General features: G+C 38.5%; 1 protein-coding gene across 1 annotated transcript in view; it reads right to left on the minus strand.

Moving 5' to 3' along the window:
* Positions 1-1,034: 1,034 nt before the first annotated feature.
* Positions 1,035-18,397, minus strand: part of LOC131969798 (tyrosine-protein kinase receptor UFO) — a 45,347-nt gene continuing 27,984 nt past the window's right edge. The window contains exons 10-20 of the mRNA XM_059331005.1: positions 18,205-18,222; positions 15,806-15,935; positions 15,437-15,528; positions 12,251-12,346; positions 11,293-11,370; positions 9,553-9,645; positions 7,912-8,033; positions 6,988-7,097; positions 5,471-5,630; positions 3,798-3,934; positions 1,035-3,191 (exon numbers count right to left, since the gene is read on the minus strand). Of these exons, the coding sequence (XP_059186988.1) occupies positions 2,732-3,191; positions 3,798-3,934; positions 5,471-5,630; positions 6,988-7,097; positions 7,912-8,033; positions 9,553-9,645; positions 11,293-11,370; positions 12,251-12,346; positions 15,437-15,528; positions 15,806-15,935; positions 18,205-18,222 (1,496 nt within the window). The 3' untranslated portion in view covers positions 1,035-2,731. The remainder of the gene's footprint in view (positions 3,192-3,797; positions 3,935-5,470; positions 5,631-6,987; positions 7,098-7,911; positions 8,034-9,552; positions 9,646-11,292; positions 11,371-12,250; positions 12,347-15,436; positions 15,529-15,805; positions 15,936-18,204; positions 18,223-18,397) is intronic.

The raw sequence follows: 18,397 nt of genomic DNA on the forward strand, positions 1-18,397 counted from the left end.
AAACGTGTGTTGGAACATGGTCCATTCCAATGACAAAATCATGAACTAAAGCAAATATATATATCTATATATATATAAAAATAAGTGCATGCATGATGCAAAGTTGCAGCCAGCAGACCTCAACACAGAGGTTTGGATGAACACACTTGCTGCTGCTTTCTGTCTCCTCCTCCACTCTGCTGGTACCAGACTTTAACTATTTACAGTGCTAAAACCTCGAGAAACAAAAATATCCCAGAATAACAGAGCGGCAGGATGATGTCAAATGACGAGGTTAGTTAGTCATGTTTCCCAGTCTTTGCTTATTTACTAAAAACACTCAAATTGAGTTAAAGGATTACTTCACCCTTAAAATGACCATTTGTGTATCGGTTAATTGCTGCGTGTTACCTTGAATTTGTGAAATAAATAAAAATAAAAACGAGAGTTTAAAAAAAAACGATAACTAACTGAAACTGTATTTTGTGGTTACAAAACTAACTAAAATTATAGTGAAAATGTCCTTCATTTTCATTTTTGTGAGACTTGGATTAAACTGTATACGAGCTGTGTGACAGCTCAAAACAGATGTTATGATATATGTTTGCTTAAGGATTCACTCAATCTTCAGATTCTCAAAATCACGTGGATGCAAGAAAATGTTCTTCACAAATTCATAGTGACATGGGATGATTAATTGACCTAAATCAGGGGTCGGCAACCTTTACTAACAAAAGAGCCATTGTTGGTCAAAATGAGAGAGCCGCAAACCTAATTTGAATGAAAATAAAATGAAAAATTAGTCTACCAACATGATTAATTGGTCAAAATGAGCATTTATTTTTATGACTTTGGAGTTTGGAATCGAATGCTAGCCTACTCAAACTCAAAATGTATAGGTTAAAGCTTTTTAAGATGTTTGTAAGCTATAATGATAAATTAAAATTAAAATGTAAATAATGTTTAATTTCGTATATATATTTTTTTTGTCACGGCCACTGCAGACGGCCTGAAGAGCCACATGTGGCTCCGGAGTCGCAGGTTGCCGACCCCTGACCTAAATGATTATTTTAAGGGTGAAGTATTCGTTTAAACACCTTGCAATGTTTTCACAGGCTTTGTTCTCTGCCTTTATGAACATGTGAGTTGTTACTCGTGAATAGATTTCATTCATGAGAGCGTCTGCAGGATGACCGTCCAGAAAGAAAACACAAAACAAACAAAAAGCGTAAAAGATATACAAATTATAAACAAACGTACAATGATATAAAAACATTAGTGCAAAGTTGTAGAAATACAAAATTCAGCATTAAAAAAAATTACAAAATGTGTAATAACACTGTGCTTGAGCCAAAAGCAAAAGGCGAGGAGCTTCTCCCGCCGTTTGCCTCGGTAACTCCACCATGTCCGTACCTTCCCTCCATCCGTCCTCCTGCCTCAGATTATTCGTACCCTCTTGATTTGACCAGTACCTCCGTCCCTGTTGAGCAAAGTCTCAGCTTCCTGAGTTGTGACGTGTCGACTTGTTGAATCAGGACTTTCACAGGTTTCCTTGTGTGAACTGTAAATGGCTCATGGTGCAAACGAATGCACGACTAGCAGTACGACCGCTGCAGAGGAGGCAGGGGCTGTTAGAGCGCTACATTAGGCTAACAAACAAGCTACTGCAGGGTTGGATCCATAAGATGGAGGTTCCTCTTTAAGAACAGCTTCACGCCAAAGTCTCTTAAGCCTGCTTTGAAATTTTACAATTTATTTTGCAAATTTTGGTCTCTTTTCATTCTTAAGTTGTTTTTTTCTGTAATTTTGAGTGAATTCTATCACTTATAGTTAAATACATTTCTCTTTCTGTTTATCTATAAGTCTAGTCTAATCATCTCAGTTTTATTTTGTGTTAAAATTATATGACTCAACTCGATTTAGATGTAATTTAAATGAGTCAACCTGACAAATACAGAGAGACCAAAATATCCGATTAGGATTTCTACCATGATTAAAGTAATGAACTACTGCTCAAGTGGGAAAATGATCGTGCTCGAGTAGAAAAAAAAGGCAAAACAACAAAAACTTTAGCCATAAACTTCTCATTGTCCTTCATAAACTGTATTAAAATAACCTTAAAGCAGCCAGTCTGCTTCCTTTCTGTCCCACTAATCCTTTTAGTTATTTTTGCACAGGAGCAGAGATTCACATGGACGACGTTTCTCCATCAAAAATGTAAAAAAAATCCTGACTTTCCTCAGCTGGTCCATGTTAGCGCTTACTCACAAGTTCAAGCTCCTGAGTTTGTTTGGTTGAAGATTCAGCCTGGCAGTGTCTGAGCTGGTTTCACGGAGTGTATTTTTTATTTTTTTGTGTAGCTTAATCACATGAGGGCGATCGATCTGCTGTGTACAGGTAGTTGTGTAGAAGTGGTGTTTTATTGCTATCGTGAATGGGAATAGATTTCTCTGATTGTGCTGCAGTGAACGTGGGCAACAACATGTTTCTCTGACAGTGTTCGCCCACTTTTTAATGTCTTTTACACTTGGAAATGTGCTGAGGAGAAGAAAGGAAATAATCCCAACCCTCCACTTCCTTGGAATGCCTTCGGCTGTGTGTGTATTTGTGCAAAACTATCTTAAAGGGGGCCCGTTAGGTTTGTGACGGTCAGTAGCAAGAGGCTGGACTTCTTGGACTGGGGTTTAAAGGATGGTACACTTTGGCAGTGATGAGTCTTGTCATTTTAAAAAAAAAACAGAAAGTGAAGCCATCACTGCCAGGGCATTTTCCTGGAGCCTTCCCTGTCGTCCAGCAGCTCGACGGTGGGGGTGGGGGCCGGGGTGGGGTTGGGCGTGGAGTGGCAGGACGGTTGTAGAGGCAGCGTGGCTGTGGAGGACGACACCGGCATGTCCAGGCTCTCCAGGGAGTCGGAGAGGGCCCGGTTGGTCTCGTGTTGGGGACAGAGGACGTAGCGGTTGGGGTGGTGGACCTCCACGGTGGTCACAGAGTCCAGGGCCTTCAGGCAGAGAGGGGACGGCCCCCCGATTGGGTCTCGGCCTCCGACCGCCCCCAGCTCCATGGAAGACTCGTCCATGTTGACGTACAGGATCTCGTCTGGGTCCTGGGTGTCCGGCAGGTCCTCGAGGGCCTTTTCCAGCTCGCAGCGCAGGGACTCGAAGGAGGGGCGGTCCTTTGGGCTCAGCAGCCAGCAGGAGAACATCAGGGCGTAGCTGCAGACCACGAAGAAACGTTAACTTTATATTTAATGTACACTGTAAAAAATGTCTGGAGATTTTATGGTGAAAAACTGCTAAACCATGACATTAAAACACGTAAAATGATGAATGGGTTAATTCAGTTTCAGTAACAATGACACACTGTAAATGTATATATCAGCCCAAACAGTTTTTTAAAGTTTTGTTTTTTGAAAAATACATTACTGCGCTGTAATATAAAATATGTAAAAATGTAACAAGTGTATTGCCTCAGAAAATTATCTTAAGTTTTAAAGTTGTAAAGAAATGTGTTGCCTGAAAATAAAGCATGAAGCTGTTTTTGTAACAATTAAGAAATTAAATAATTTAAAAAATATGAAAATCTTGTCTTAAGGTTACTATGAGGAAAGGTGAAAGCTTTCAAAATTGGGGAAATCTACTTCTTGGAACAAAAAGGTCGAGTAAACTGTGTTTATCTAAGAATATTTAGGAAAGCCTCCAGCCCTGGTTGGTTTATGGTGAAAAGGTATGTCTATCAGGAGGCAAAAGATTTCCAAGATAATTTATCATCAGCTGACCTAAACTGTGTTTTGTGAGGAATATGAAGGAGTGGACACTCACATGCTGTCCAGACAGTCTGGAGGCTGTTTGAGACGGTTTCCTTGTCTCAAATAATCATAAATCTCACTGTTTTCGACCCCCGGGTACGGAGTCTGGCCCCGCGTGGCGATCTCCCACATGGTGACTCCAAACGACCACTGAGAGAGAAAACAGCAGTGAAGAGGGAGAGAGAGAGAGCGAGAGAGAGAGAGAGAGAGAGAGAGAGAGAGGGAAAGTGTTAAGGAGTTTTAAGATTCCTTCAGCTCTGACACACCTCCCCACACACTTCTCAAACATGAATCTGCTCTGGTCAAACACTGGCTGTGAAAATAACACAGACAGTGTTTGTGTAGGATTTCTGGACATCCTGCTTTACACTGCAAAAAAAAAAGATGTCTAAAAACCAGATAAAAACACTAAATCTGAAGGAAATGATCTTGCTGCATGGACAGATAATTTCACTTGACAAGATTTCTTAAGTTAAGATGTTAAATCTAGAAATAAGCATGTTGTACGCTTAAAATAAGAAATTAACTCTTAAAACAAGATAAATTATCTAACATCAGGTCACTCTGCTCGGGCCAGTTCATCGCTGCTTGCAGCTTTAATTTATCTTGTTTTATTTTTGTTTTTTGCAGTGTACGTGCAACTTACTGAAGAATGCACATCCATCATAAAGTATTTTAACATGTGGTGGAAACCAGAGACCTCAAGCAAAACATCAGCTGTTACTGTTCACATCTGCAGTGCTGGAAAGTAAATTTACTCGTCTACTTTAATTTTTGAGCTATTCATTATCATTTGAATGCAAATATTGTCATTTTACTCCACTACATTTATTGGTTACCTTTTTTACTTGTTACTTTGCAGAGTTCAGTTATTAAAACTAAATATAAATCAACTAATACGTTATAAAATTGTTGTAGATAGTTACCCAGCAGTGTACAAAGTAGTTAAAAAACAGCTTTAACAGCTGCAACATTTGAGTACTGCATCAATAATTATAATCTAATATTTATTTTTCTCAAATGGAACATAAAATTCATACTAAGTTTTTAATTCTGATACTGATTTATTAAATATATTGATGCTGTTGTTCTTTTATGTTAGCTTTTTATAGCAGGATTTTACTTGTAACATTACACTGTAGTATTACTAATTTTACTTAAGTAAAACAGTTGAATACTGTCTGATATGTGTGCACATTACATTCTACTGAAACGCATTTAGCTAAATACACCAGAGCTCGTTCTTCATGAAGCTAATAAAATAAGGCCATTTGTCTTGTTTTTTAAGGGTAAACCGAGAAAAAAAAATAGTATTGAAAAGATTAAAGATTCAAAATATCTTTTTGTAATTTTTAAGGACATTTTTAGGTTTGCATTATGCTGCAGGGTGCTTTAAAATGTTCTCTGGAGGTTTTATATTTGTTTCTCCTCTTCTGCAGCCCGCCACCAGGGGGCGATCACAACTTAAACTATTAAATGTTTCTTCGATAAACCAATTCAGGTTTTTTTCAAGTCATTTTTTCAAGTGATTTTCAACTTTGATAATCAAAAGACAGAGTTTGGAAAAAATAAGTAATTCTTAACCCCAAAACAAGTTATTAACCTTGTGGGGACCAGTCCCCAGAAGGGAGGTAAGTCCCCACAACGATGAACAGACTAAAACAAGCACACAGTGGGTGAACTAACCACGTCACTCTTAGTAGTGTAGACGCGATCGGCCAAGCTTTCGATAGCGATCCATTTGACGGGCATCTTTGAGATCCGGCCCTGCCTGTAGTAGTCCCCGTTGTAGATCTTCTTGGAGAGGCCAAAGTCGGCCACACATACATTCATGTTCTCATTCAGCCTGAGGCAGAAAAAACAGAGAAAGAAGGTGTTCAGATAGTGGTGGAAGGTAAAAAAGTAAATTCATTCAAGTGCATTAAAATGTTGAGATAACTATTTGCTTGCGATAATTTATATATTCTACTCTACATGTGTTGTCCTTTTCCCCCACTTAATTTACTTGAATCGTATATAGTTATTTTGCTGCAGATTAAGATGTGATGACATTATAAAATATAATGCAATTGAATTACAGTTTCTCACAGTCACTTTGGTGCATTTGTCACATCAGTATTAACATTTGCAGAACAGTTAATGCATTTCTCAAAACAATTAGTACAAACTGCAAAACCTACTTGATAACCTGCAGAAGCGTGTCACTTGCTCAAAATGTCATAGCTATAGCTATAGAGTCATAGCTCATTCCTCAAACGCAAGTATTCATGTCAATGAAAGTGTCATCAAGATGAAAAGTCCTGACACCATGTTTATGAACAATATAGTCAAATGTCTCTGTCATGTTTTGATTATGACAGTTTAGTCTCTAAATGTTTTCTAGTGCAAAAAAGTCAGATCTTGTTGACACTACCTGAAAATGCTCCAGACAGACTTTATACTATTTACAGCCATTAGAAAACTACAGTAAAGTTACACATTACTGTATTTAGTGAGGTAACTGAGTACAACACTCTGTGTCACAATTTTTCTTGCATATGCTCTTTTCAATTCTAATTTGTTTACAGCATTGTGCAAAAGAAGAAGAAAAAAAAAAAAACCCTGATTTACAACAAACATAAAGTAGATTGTAGAAAAGGTCCATGTCCTGCTTGGTTCATGTATGCTTGTACAGTGGGGTTTGTGGGATTCAGCTTTTAAAAACTGTTTAAAATTTGACAGATTTTAACAACTAGTTCAACATTTTTGTATGTAATGACTCAAGCAATGAAATGAGGACTATTAGTTTTATATGGAATGACTATTCAGCATTCACAAGTATAGTTAATTTTGACTGACATGACATAAGCAAATGATAATGTTATAAAACAGCAGAGAGTTGTGTGAAAGCACTTGATGACTGTCCAAAAGCATTTGTAATGTGTTGTAAGGAATGAGAAACTGCTACTATGATGAGCACAAATGACTAAATGTTGTGGAGGTTGAACTAACTGTTGTGCAAATGTTAATATTGATGTGAAAAATGCACCAAAGCGACTGAGAAAAAACTGTAAATGCTCATGCAATGTCTTTTCTTGGACTTCCCCTCTCCCAGTCTTTTGGTCCACTTTTAGTTCTTTTTTAAGTCTCCTTATCGAGAAAAACAGCAAGTGGAACATGCAGGAACCGAGAGAGTAAAAAGTGGAAGTAGAGATTGTGCTTACATGCAGTTACGAGCGGCGAGGTCTCTGTGGATGAAGTTCTTGCTGCTGAGGTACTCCATTCCTCGGGCAATGTCAGTCATAAACTTTACCAGCATTTGAGACGGGAGGTACTGCAGGACAGAGGAGAGAGAAAAAGGTTTCAGTCATACACGGCTGTGGATCGCCCTTCCTGACACCCTGAGGGCACCACAGTCCATAGACACGTTTAAAAAAGGACTAAAAACTTTCCTTTTGAGCAAAACCTTTGATTCCTCCCATCTAGATGGTTTTTAGAGTATGCATGTATGTATGTATGTATGTATACTTTTTCTTCTGTTTTTAAGTGTTTTTTCCTTTTTTAGCCTTTTTATAATCAGATTGTTATGCTTTTAACCTGTAGCACTTTGAGATTTCCTGTAATGTAAAGTGCATTACAAATAAAATGTATTATTATTATTCTTTTGTCACACAATAGGGGGCAGTAGAGTCCAGAGGAACGGCTCCACACACTGACAGCCTCCTCCTGTGGGAAGAATGGGGCTCAACACCACTTTGTTTTTGAAAGTTTGCCGAGTTCGTGGATGTTTCAACATTTTGTTGGAATCTTGTTTTCATTAGGATTGTGTTTCTCAACGAGGCTCTTCAGGGACTTAGTGCGTATAGCAGTTCTCCATTCCAAAAACCATCTCATCCATTAATAAGTAAAAGCCCAGATAGCAGTGACGGACACATATCTCCTGTTATCGTGATCTCAGAGTGTTTGCGCTGCCAAAAGGGCGTGAACAGGGACCTACTGTAACAAATACTTCACGTCTATATTGACCTTTGGATCCCGTTTTGCTGACAGACATTCATGTGAACTTACAAACCCTGAACTAATTAAGCTGTGGGACTGCACATGTGTGTTGCTGACTCGATGCTTTTATTGTTTAAAATGAGACTAACCACAGGACAGTCTCCCAGCCTTGAGTATAGCAGATAGCTGTGCAGGTCCCCGTGTTTCATGTAGGGCAGTATGACCACAGGGGAGGGGTAACCTTCACTCTCCACGGTCTGCAGACACACACCTGTGAAAACACCTCAGATTAGTATCTGACACACAAACTACGTACATGCTCTGTACACATTGACATGTTTTACCCATTATCCCAAAAGAGCTGAGCATGAATTTACTAATTAAATTAGGAAGGCGTTTAAAAGGCTTAGCTCTCCCATATAACAACAAATAAACATATTTGAGTCCTGCACATACTTATGGTTTCATATGCACAGGGTTTGAGATGTTTGTCTCAAACATTCATTTCAATCTACAGAAAATGCACACTGCCGAGAAGGGTCTAAAAACAAGATAAAACTAATGATGTAATGCATTGATACATACATCTTTTCACTCTTTTTTTAAAATCCAGCTATGTTGTCTTGATGGATGAGGTTATTATTGAAAATAGTCAATACATGTTTTCACAGTGAGCACTGACTTGGTGATTTACACGTCAAAAGAAGTTAAAACTGGACCACATTTGGTGGAAAAAAATACAGTTTTGTAGGCATCTGCACCTGCTTTTACCAGAATTTCAATTATTTCTTACTGTTGAATACTACATTTTGATACATTTGTAATCTGACGTCTAAAATCATTCAGCCACACTGCAAAAAAGGGGTGTCTAAAAACAAGATAAAAACACTAAATCTGAGGGAAATGATCTTGCTGCATGGACAGATAATTTCACTTGACAAGATTTCTTGAATTAGGATTGTTAAATCTAGAAATAAGCATGTTGAACGCTTAAAATAAGAAATTAACTCTTAAAACAAGATAAATTATCTAACACTTCTAAATCTAAAGTTTTTTAAATCTTGGTAAGAAACAAATAATTGTCAGGTCACTCTGCTCGGGCCAGTTCATTGCTGCTTGCAGCTTTAATTTATCTTGTTTTAAGAGTTACTTTATTATTTTAAGTGTTCAACATGCTTATTTCTATATTTAATAATCTTAATTTAAGAAATCTTGTCAAGTGAAATTATCTGTCCATGCAGCAAGATCATTTCCCTCAGATTTAGTGTTTTTATCTTGTTTTTAGACACCTGCAGTACAGCAAAATAGCACTTCTTTGTCTGTTTTTGGTAGAAAGTTCAATTCAGGGTTCACCTTTTTTCCAAAGTCAAATTAAAGCACTTTTCACACATTTTCAATTGGTGCAATTTAAAGCTTTTCCAGCATCGTACAGCTGGGGTAAAACACATATGCACATACAATGTAAATAGTATAACGATTATTTCACTTCTTTGTCATATTAAAATAGATGTTAAGGGCCATAAAAATGTTTCAAAATGTTTGCCAAATGTTTGGCATCCTACACAACCTACATTTTAACAGTTTCAAGACCTTGAATCAAAATCCAAGCACTTTTCAAACCTTGAAAACTAAAACTTTTAGGTTTTTTAAAATTTGTTGAGCTCTACTTTATGTGATTTTTTCAACCTTATGCATAAACCTTCATTGTTTCCATCTCAAGACCTGTGCAAAGATACCAGAGAATTATTTTGTAAGTATTGCTATAAGGTGAAAAGGTCACCCTGACTCACCTAAAAGCCTCATGACGTTGGCGTGGTCGAACTCCTTCATGCAGGCGGCCTCCCGGAGAAAGTCTTCCATCTCTGATCGGGTGCAAATGGCGACTGGGGAGAAGATGGAGCAGAGGTGAGACCATGTGATTTTTGTTTACGTAGCTCACTGCCAGGTTTAGAAATAAACTTTTATTTCAGAGGGTGTTCTGGCTCCTGCATTTATTAAACTACGATTTGTTATTAAAGTTTGAGCAGTTTTTACCACTGGTTTTGTTTTAACAGCTTGAAACAGGCAGAAATCTCACATAAGTGGGTGGTGCTGTTTTCACAATTTGTAGTCCGTGGCCTAGAAGGAATGAGGCGGGTCTCATTCGCCGAAACGCCCCTAATTTGAATACGAGCCGTCCAGAGCGGACTTTTGTCTGGGTTTTTTCGTCCCTGTAGAAGAGCAGGGCCGTTTTTCTCCCCTGAAAAAAGCCTGGTTGCTGATTGGATAGATCGTTAAGCAGGATGTGACGTAGTACTCGACGCCACAACAACATTTTGTTGCCAACTTAGCGACTTTGTTGCTATATTTAGCAACTTTTCAGACTATTTTTCAAGAAAGCGTCTGGAATAAATTCCAGCGACTTTTTCTGATGTTATTGGAGACTCGTTCTTACTCTTCTTAACGAGCTGTGAGGCAGCTCATTAAGAACGAGTTGAGGCACATTCCTCTTGCAGCAGTCTCTCCCAGCTGCAGAGCCAAGGGGATGTTAACCCCTTAGTGTCTAGTCTGCAAATTGCTAACAGGCTAACAGTTAGCTTTGTAGCAGTACAGTGTGTATGTGCTGCTGCTGCAGGAGGTGTTCACTTAGCGATCTCTGTTTGTTTACAACAAGCACCGGACACTCTGTGCACAGTTAGTGATCGCTGGTTAATTCACCATCACTATGTTTATGATCAGTGGAGACGCTGTGCATAATTAGCCATGCTGCTTTGTTTATGATCAGCTGCTGATGTCGTGCACAGTTAGCGACGGCGGCCACATTTGCGTCTCCCGTGTTTAATCCGTTGCGTATGTGATCACGGATCACGGTCAAAACTGTCGCTAAGCGATCACTCGATGGAAAACCATACGTCACCTCCAGAGTCTCTAAATCCCTCTGAGGCCTTTTTGTAATGGAGACACGCAGAGTGAGCGACTTTTGAGAGGGCGTGGCCTGAGACTTTCCCAGTGGCCACTCTTCCCCCTAAAGGAAACACGGCTATAGACTGATGTGCACTTGAGCAAGGCACATAACCCTCACACTGCTCCCCGGGCGCAGAAATGTACGGCTCACTCCTCCTAAACATGGTGTGTTCACTGGCATGTAAAATATAACTTTTTTTTTATTTTTTACAATTAACACTTGAAATGATGAAGGCACTTGCAAATGACAAGGTAGTACAAAATTCCCTGCTCGCTGTTTAAGTGTGTGTGTGCAAAAACTGAATCTTAATCTTAATCTAAAAACTTTCTCCTTCCCTTCTCCAATTTTTTCCACACAATTGTCTTTACTTTGACCCTGCAGTCAACATGGGGTCAACAACTTCTTCTTCTGCCAATATTTTTTACAAGCTGCATCATTGTCTGTTTGTCTGATCAAAAACTGAAATGTATGCCCCCAACACTTGTTAATTTGTGACCCGAGGGGTCTCTCCATCAATCGGCCTGTGTGTTCCCGACATGAAGGGGTTCATTGTGGTAATGGCTGAGTACTTTTACTGTCTACTCACTCTTCATGGTCTTGACAGCAACTTTGAGAACAGACTCCTCCTGAGTCAGCAGCCCTTCCATCACAGAGCCAAACTCCCCTGAAGGAAGAAATTAAAACACAATGAAACGCCCAGTTTAGATACAACAACATTAAAATTCAGATTAAACAGTGCAGAGTGGCTGACTTCACAGAGAACAAGGCTATCAGGTTATCACATTGTAAACTGTTACACAAAACATATTAGGGTCAGACGGAAATGACTGGAGATAAGAGCTATGGCAGATAAATCCTAACTCTCTAGCAAGGTTGTAATAGGTTTTTTTCATTAGTTTTAGTTTTAATTTTGTTGTGAATTTTTTGTTTTCAAATTCAGTTAGTTTTGATTAGTTTTTAGAGTGAGTTTGCTAGTTTTAATTAGTTTTTATCTTTAGGAAAATGCTTAGTTTTAGTGTAGTTTTTATTAGTTTTAGTGTTAGTTTTAGTTTTTTTGTAATGGGGTGTTTGTTGGGTGCCAGATTTTAAATGTTGCCTTGATTTCCTTTTATTATCCAATGCAGCCCCAATAAGTTTATTAAGTCATAAAACCAGATAGATGAAGTAGATTTCATATCAACCAAAAAGGTTTACGTATGAAAAAAGTTGACCAAGACAAAAATGAAAGAAATTTTCACTATAATTTTAGTCAGTTTTAGTTAGTTTTGTAACCACAAAATACAGTTTCAGTTAGTTATTGTTTTTAAAAAAACTCTTGTTTTTATTTTATTTCACTTTTCAATTCTAGTTTTCGTTATTTTGTTAGTTTTCGTTAACTATAATAACCCTGCTCTGTAGAACACGATATGAAAGAGTTTACAAATTCCCTTTTCACGTTGCTGTTTTTCAGACACTCCCTGTACTTAAACCATATATATTAACTCCAGACTGTCCCACAAACGAGAGTAACATGTTAGAAAAAAACAACAAACACCCAGCAGTACCTTCTCCCAGGGTCTTTCCCAGGGTTAGTTTATGTCTGTCCACCATCACATCTTGGAGCTTCTCCTTCAGCTCGTCACTGATGCCCAGACTGTTCACTGAAGAGGAAAAAAATAAGGAATTTTAATCGTGTTTGAGGCCCAAAGAAATGTAATCAACAAGAGAGAAAAACAGCCAGATTGTAAAAACTACAATGCACGACACAGAGCCAAAAACAAAGTGTTAATGAACACTGCCAGCTTGGAAACACAATGGAAATACCACTATAAAACCATTCTGTCTACTTGTAAAGTTTACAAGAAAAAAAAGAGAAAGATATCTTCTTGGTTTTCATCTTTCTGTTATATGATATATCTTTCAGGCTTCTGCTCTTTAGGCCATCTGTAGTGGCTGTTACAAAAAAAAATCATACGACATGAACGGTTATTTCTGTTTCCCTATAAACGGTATTTAAACATCTACAGCCGGCACCTTAACATCTACATTTGGCCAACTTCAAGTCTAGTTTTGAGTTTCTCTAGCTGGACTAGCTTCCTATTCCAAATCTCCTGAAATATTTTAGTGTCCAGCACTTTGCACTTGGGTCCTCGCTGCATTTTGATAAAATCATATTAATAAATGCTCATTATAACTTATTAGTAATGTTGGTAGGCTAATTTAGACTTAGTAGGCTGTTACATCTTCATTGTGAGGCTCAAAATAAGTTTTAAGTTTAGTAAGGGTTGCCGACCCCTGTGTTATGGCAAAAAAATTGATAACAATACATTATTAGAATTTGTATTAATTTAATAAATTATTAAGTATCTTTTGTAATAAATAAATACTAAAACCTGACAACGCCAGTTAAAATGTCTTACTAAAAGTATTGGTAACCATCATTTATAAATGGTAAACAGATAGTTTATTAATGTTTAATCATCATTTATAAACCGTATAGAGGCCATTTAGAATGGTAAATACATAATTTATCAATGTTTAACTAACTACATCATGTATAAATGGCTTTATAGTATAGTTTATGGTTACTTTACCATTAACAAACAATTAAATTATAATTAATAGTTTATTAATAGTTTTAGTTGCACTCATTTTAAAATGTTTAACACCATATTAAGTATGTTAATGATTTTGAAATTATTCATATACCTTTAAGAAATCGGTTGAAAACATTTAAAGATTAAATATGTATAGCACTTTGTAAATAGTTAATAATTGGTCTATAAACCATCTATAAACATTACTTAGTTGGTTATTGTAAAGTGTTACCAAAGTATTTCATAATTATTTAAAGTTGAGTCTACACTGAATATTTTTAGACTCATATTTTATATATAAAGCCACAAACTATAAAAAGTCCACAGTGCAGAGAGTATCTGGCGGTTTTTCCAGGTGTGGGACACGTGACCATGTGATCCTGCAGGGAAAGCGTTTGGGGAGTTGAGGTCAGAGGATTTAAGCCGGTTTAAATGTTCCTGACTCTCCTGGACCAGCTGGCTGTCACTGAGCTGTGTGGTGGCGAGCAGACTGCCCCCCAGACGTTAGCTCTGTTTTCACATCTGGGCCAGAATATGACAAGGCAACGACAAGCATCGGAGATCTCTGTCCAGCTGCTGCTACACTATCAATCTGCCACGCGTCCAACAACAATGTGCTCAGTCCACAGGCATGTTCCAACACATGCTGCCCTGACCAGCTATTAGCCAATAAGTGCAACAACCGGAGCCCCGGGGTTTTGGACTTTATCCTGAGAATTGGCCAAAATGACTGGTCAACATCAGCAGAGTAAATCCCGCCCAAATCCCTCCAATCTGACCTCTTCCTTTATTCCCAGCGAGCTTTCTCCCATTCACTCCCATTATCTCCACATCTCTGTTTTTGGCTGGTCTCATTTTACTCACTGATTTTTTTCTTTTTCTTTTCAGTTTTGCCTTTCCCCGAGCCTCTTTGTGGCCGCAGCAAGCTGAGACTTGTGTATAAGGTCTACACAAATATTACACCTGGGACACTGTCACGGCTTGAATGTGACCCAGCTGTGTGAAATCTGAGTCTGCACGCCGTGTTTACTACGGATCTGTGTCTGTAATCATGAGGCCTCACAGAGGCCGCTGGCTGGGGAGAGGACGCTAACAACTGCAAACCTCTGCTTTGTTTTTCACCAGTACGAGGTCACCTGGACGTTAAACCAGGGGTCTCAAAATCAAATTACCTGGGGGCCACAAAAAAGACACAAAATGGCCAAAAAAAAGACACAAAATGACCAAAAAAGAAACAAAATGACCAAAAAAAGACACAAAATTATTAAAAAGGAACAAAATGACCAAAAAAAGACACAAAATAATTAAAAAAGACACAAAATTATTTAAAAAAAAAGACACAAAATTAACAAAAAAGACACATTCATATAAAACTCACATTAAACTTTCATATCAAGGTGGGGCCCACAAAATATCATCACGAGGGCCCGCGGGCCTCGAGTTTGAGACCCATAATTTAAACTCACACTTTCCTCCCTGAAGGCAAAATGACCTCCAGTCAGAGCGAAGTGAAGTAACTCCTCGTCTGTTATTACAGGCTGCTCAAGATTAAAATCTCTCCCCAAAACATTTGTCTCCCTTTTCCCACAATCAGCTGTTCTCTTGATTTCACCTTCCCTCTCTGTCCTGCTCTAAATGTGCCTAAAATGTGATCAAGTCAGATTTATAGATGCCGGTCATGCCTAATTATACAGGGCACAACTTCACCAATGGATTTACTGCACATCAAATTGTCTGATTATAAAAAGATAACAGTATAATGGGGCACAGTGTTGCTGTGCAGTATGTCAGCTGACTGAACACTCCAGGGCTGTTTCCACAGCTGTGGGGAATGAATTAACCTCTTGCTTATTCGCAGTCCTGCCTTTGATCAACCGAATGAACTGAGGATGTGATTAGTGTCCTGAAACGCAGAGAAAAGATCTGTCACCGTGTGTCAAAGAGTTCCTTCCACAGAACTGTTGGATCCAAGCCCAGGGCCTGAGAGAAGACGCTCTTATGAAACCTTTTTTTGGATCGCTGTCTATCCTGGGGACAGAGGCAGGTTTGGGCACGCTGGAATAACTCATCTCTTCCTGCTTCAGGGACAATCAGGAGAAAGTACAAAGTGTCATCTTTCCGAGGAACAAGCAGAAAACAGGGAGGGGAACTCACATGTTGCCTCTGTCGTCCTGCGGCTGTAAGTGCGGCGAGCGCGGTACCTGACAACCAGCTCTCCGCTCTCCATCATGGGTTCAAACGCCTCTCTGTGAACACACAACACACAAATCAGGGTAAAACACAATGAGAGGTCTCTCCAGCAGATGCATAAACACAGCTGAAACCATGGCATTGCTCCATAAATCTCAAGAATAGCTGTTGGTCTTTCAAAACAGATGTTTTCTACTGCATCCAAATGCTGCAGAAGGCAGCAGAAGAGAGGCAACTGGGTCAAGGAGCTGGAAAACACTGGAGACTTTTGGTTTGGCAAAGCTACCGAGTCCCTCCCTTCCACCCACGAGGAGTGCCAAAAAGCCTACGCACCCAAAACGCGTCTCCTTGCGCCGCAGCTTGGCCACATAAACAGCCATGAGCACAGCGATGGACACGGCGCCGGCGATGGCCATCACCACATACCACCAGTGCCAGGAAAAGGCCGGGGGCGAGGACGGACCTGGAGGGAAGGGACGGGGTGTGGACAGAGACAGACAAGGGTTTAGTCAAGTGTCTTTTAACCCTCTGGAGTCTCAAAAAGCTCCAAAGCATGACTTTTTCATGACATCTAGACATAAAAACAAAGCAAAAAAAGACACAAAATGACCAAAAAGACACAAAATGACTAAAAAAAGACACAAAATGACTAAAACAAGACACAAAAAGACCAAAAAAGACACAAAATGACTAAAAAATTACACAAAATGACTAATAAAAGACACAAAATGACCAAAAAAGAAACAAAATGACCGTGGATACAGACAAGGGTTTAGTCATGTTGTGTCTTTTAAAGACAGAATTTAGGATTCAAGGTGACAAAAAGCAGAAATAATGTTTTGAGTTACTTTGTCAACTAAAGGCAAAGGGGAAAAACTGTGAATCTGTATAATTATTGATCATTTTAGTGACTGTTTACTCCTGTTTTTTCCTTTGCTGAGGGTTTTATTCTCTGAATAAGGCAGGTCTTATACCTACATTTGTAAACTTGATTTGTACTGTGGTGTGCTTTCATGAAATGTACTTGAATGGGTGACGTGTGAAGTACAGTTATTGCTGTAGGCTATTTTCTATCCTTGAAATGTTTTTTCTTTATTGTTTTACTATTTATTCTGTTGTTTTGAGACATGTCTATGGTGAAACCAAAGAGGAATTTCCACTCAGTGGATAATAAAGTTTTCGTATTACACTTGTCAGCCAGTTGCTGCTGTATGGAGTGAAACAGTGCCAGTGTACAATTTTAACTTTCCCTTTCTTTATTCCATTGTTTCCACATAGCCAAATGCTTGGCATGTATGTGGTTGACAAAATCTCGTCACATTATATTCTTACAGCTAAATAAACATCCTACAGTACACTATTATTATAGGAAATGTTTACTCACTAAATATACATGCAGCATTACTGTGTAGGGCTGGGTATCGTTGAAATAATGTACTGCAAAAAAGGTGTGTCTAAAAACAAGATAAAAACACTAAATCTGAGGGAAATTATCTTGCTGCATGGATAGATAAACACTTAAAATAAGAAATTAACTCTTAAAACAAGATAAATTAAAGCTGCAAGGAGCGATGAACTGGCCCGAGCAGAGTGACCTGACAATTATTTGTTTCTTACCAAGATAAAAAAAAACCTTTAGATTTAGAAGTGTTAGATAATTTATCTTGTTTTAAGAGTTAATTTCTTATTTTAAGCGTTCAACATGCTTATTTCTAGGTTTAACAATCTTAATTCAAGACATCTTGTCAAGTGAAATTATCTGTCCATGCAGCAAGATCATTTTTGCAGTGTACACATGTGAACCCTGTCTCTGTGTGCCTAACAGTGTTTTTGTCACACGCCTCTACGATGTGAAATGTTATACAGCCATTTACCAGCATTAATAGATCTTTGTACAAGCAAACAGCATGCTTCAAAATATAAATATAAACATAAATAGAAAGCCTTGCTACTGCTGGTGCTGCTACTAACAACAGTGCAAGTTAAGTTAAGGAAACAAATACATCAATAAATACCACTCAAAGAAAAAGTATACATATACTTTAGTGGCTCACTGACACTGTTAGGATCCAAAAATCTCAAAGTTTCTGTACAAAAAAGCTTTTATTGTGAGGAAAAATATCTTCCAACTGTTCAAATTGACAAAGTGACCTCAGCCCTGCCCTCCATATTTGTCGAGCTAAATCTAAACATCTCTAAAAATATTTCTCCTCTTGTTCTCAAAACATGTTTGTCTGAGTTCTTGCTGTTTCAAATGTACTCCCATCGAACCCCCCACATGCTCCTGCTGCTATTCTTTCACATCCTCCACCCACTGATTCCAACTTGTCCTCTAATTCACACTCAGCCTCCCCCCAAACTTTCCCTGCTTCTTTTTATCTGCCATTCTTGTTGGTTGGATTGTCTGTCTGGCTCTATTAGACTAAGCAAACAGAGATGCTACACTGTTCCTGCCTGTTATAAATATTTATGATGCGTCTCCCCATTCACCCCCCTCTTCCCCTTTCCCGTCTCTCTCTGAGATCCTCTTTTTTCTCTTCCTTCTCTTTTTTCTGAGATACACAGGAAGGAACTTGGAGGAACCCAGTGACAGAGAATAAGAACGAGAAGTCCTTCGGTGGAAAAAACACCATGAGCTCACTTCCACTGTCACTGTGTCATTACATGTCACTCTGAAAGGTCACACAAGAGCATGTTTGTAAGTTTCATGTGCAAAGCTGCTTATTACTCACCGCGAAACTCCTCCATTTCTGTGGGAGAAAAAAAATGCATGTCAATATTTTGACTTCTAGGAGAAAACAAGATTGTTTTGTAAAAGCTCAAATAATATGTTTATGCACTGCAAAAAAGGTGTGTCTAAAAACAAGATAAAAACACTAAATCTGAGGGAAATGATCTTGCTGCATGGACAGATAATTTCACTTG

Source organism: Centropristis striata, chromosome 4, assembly GCF_030273125.1.
Source record: "Centropristis striata isolate RG_2023a ecotype Rhode Island chromosome 4, C.striata_1.0, whole genome shotgun sequence".
NCBI lineage: Eukaryota > Metazoa > Chordata > Actinopteri > Perciformes > Serranidae > Centropristis > Centropristis striata.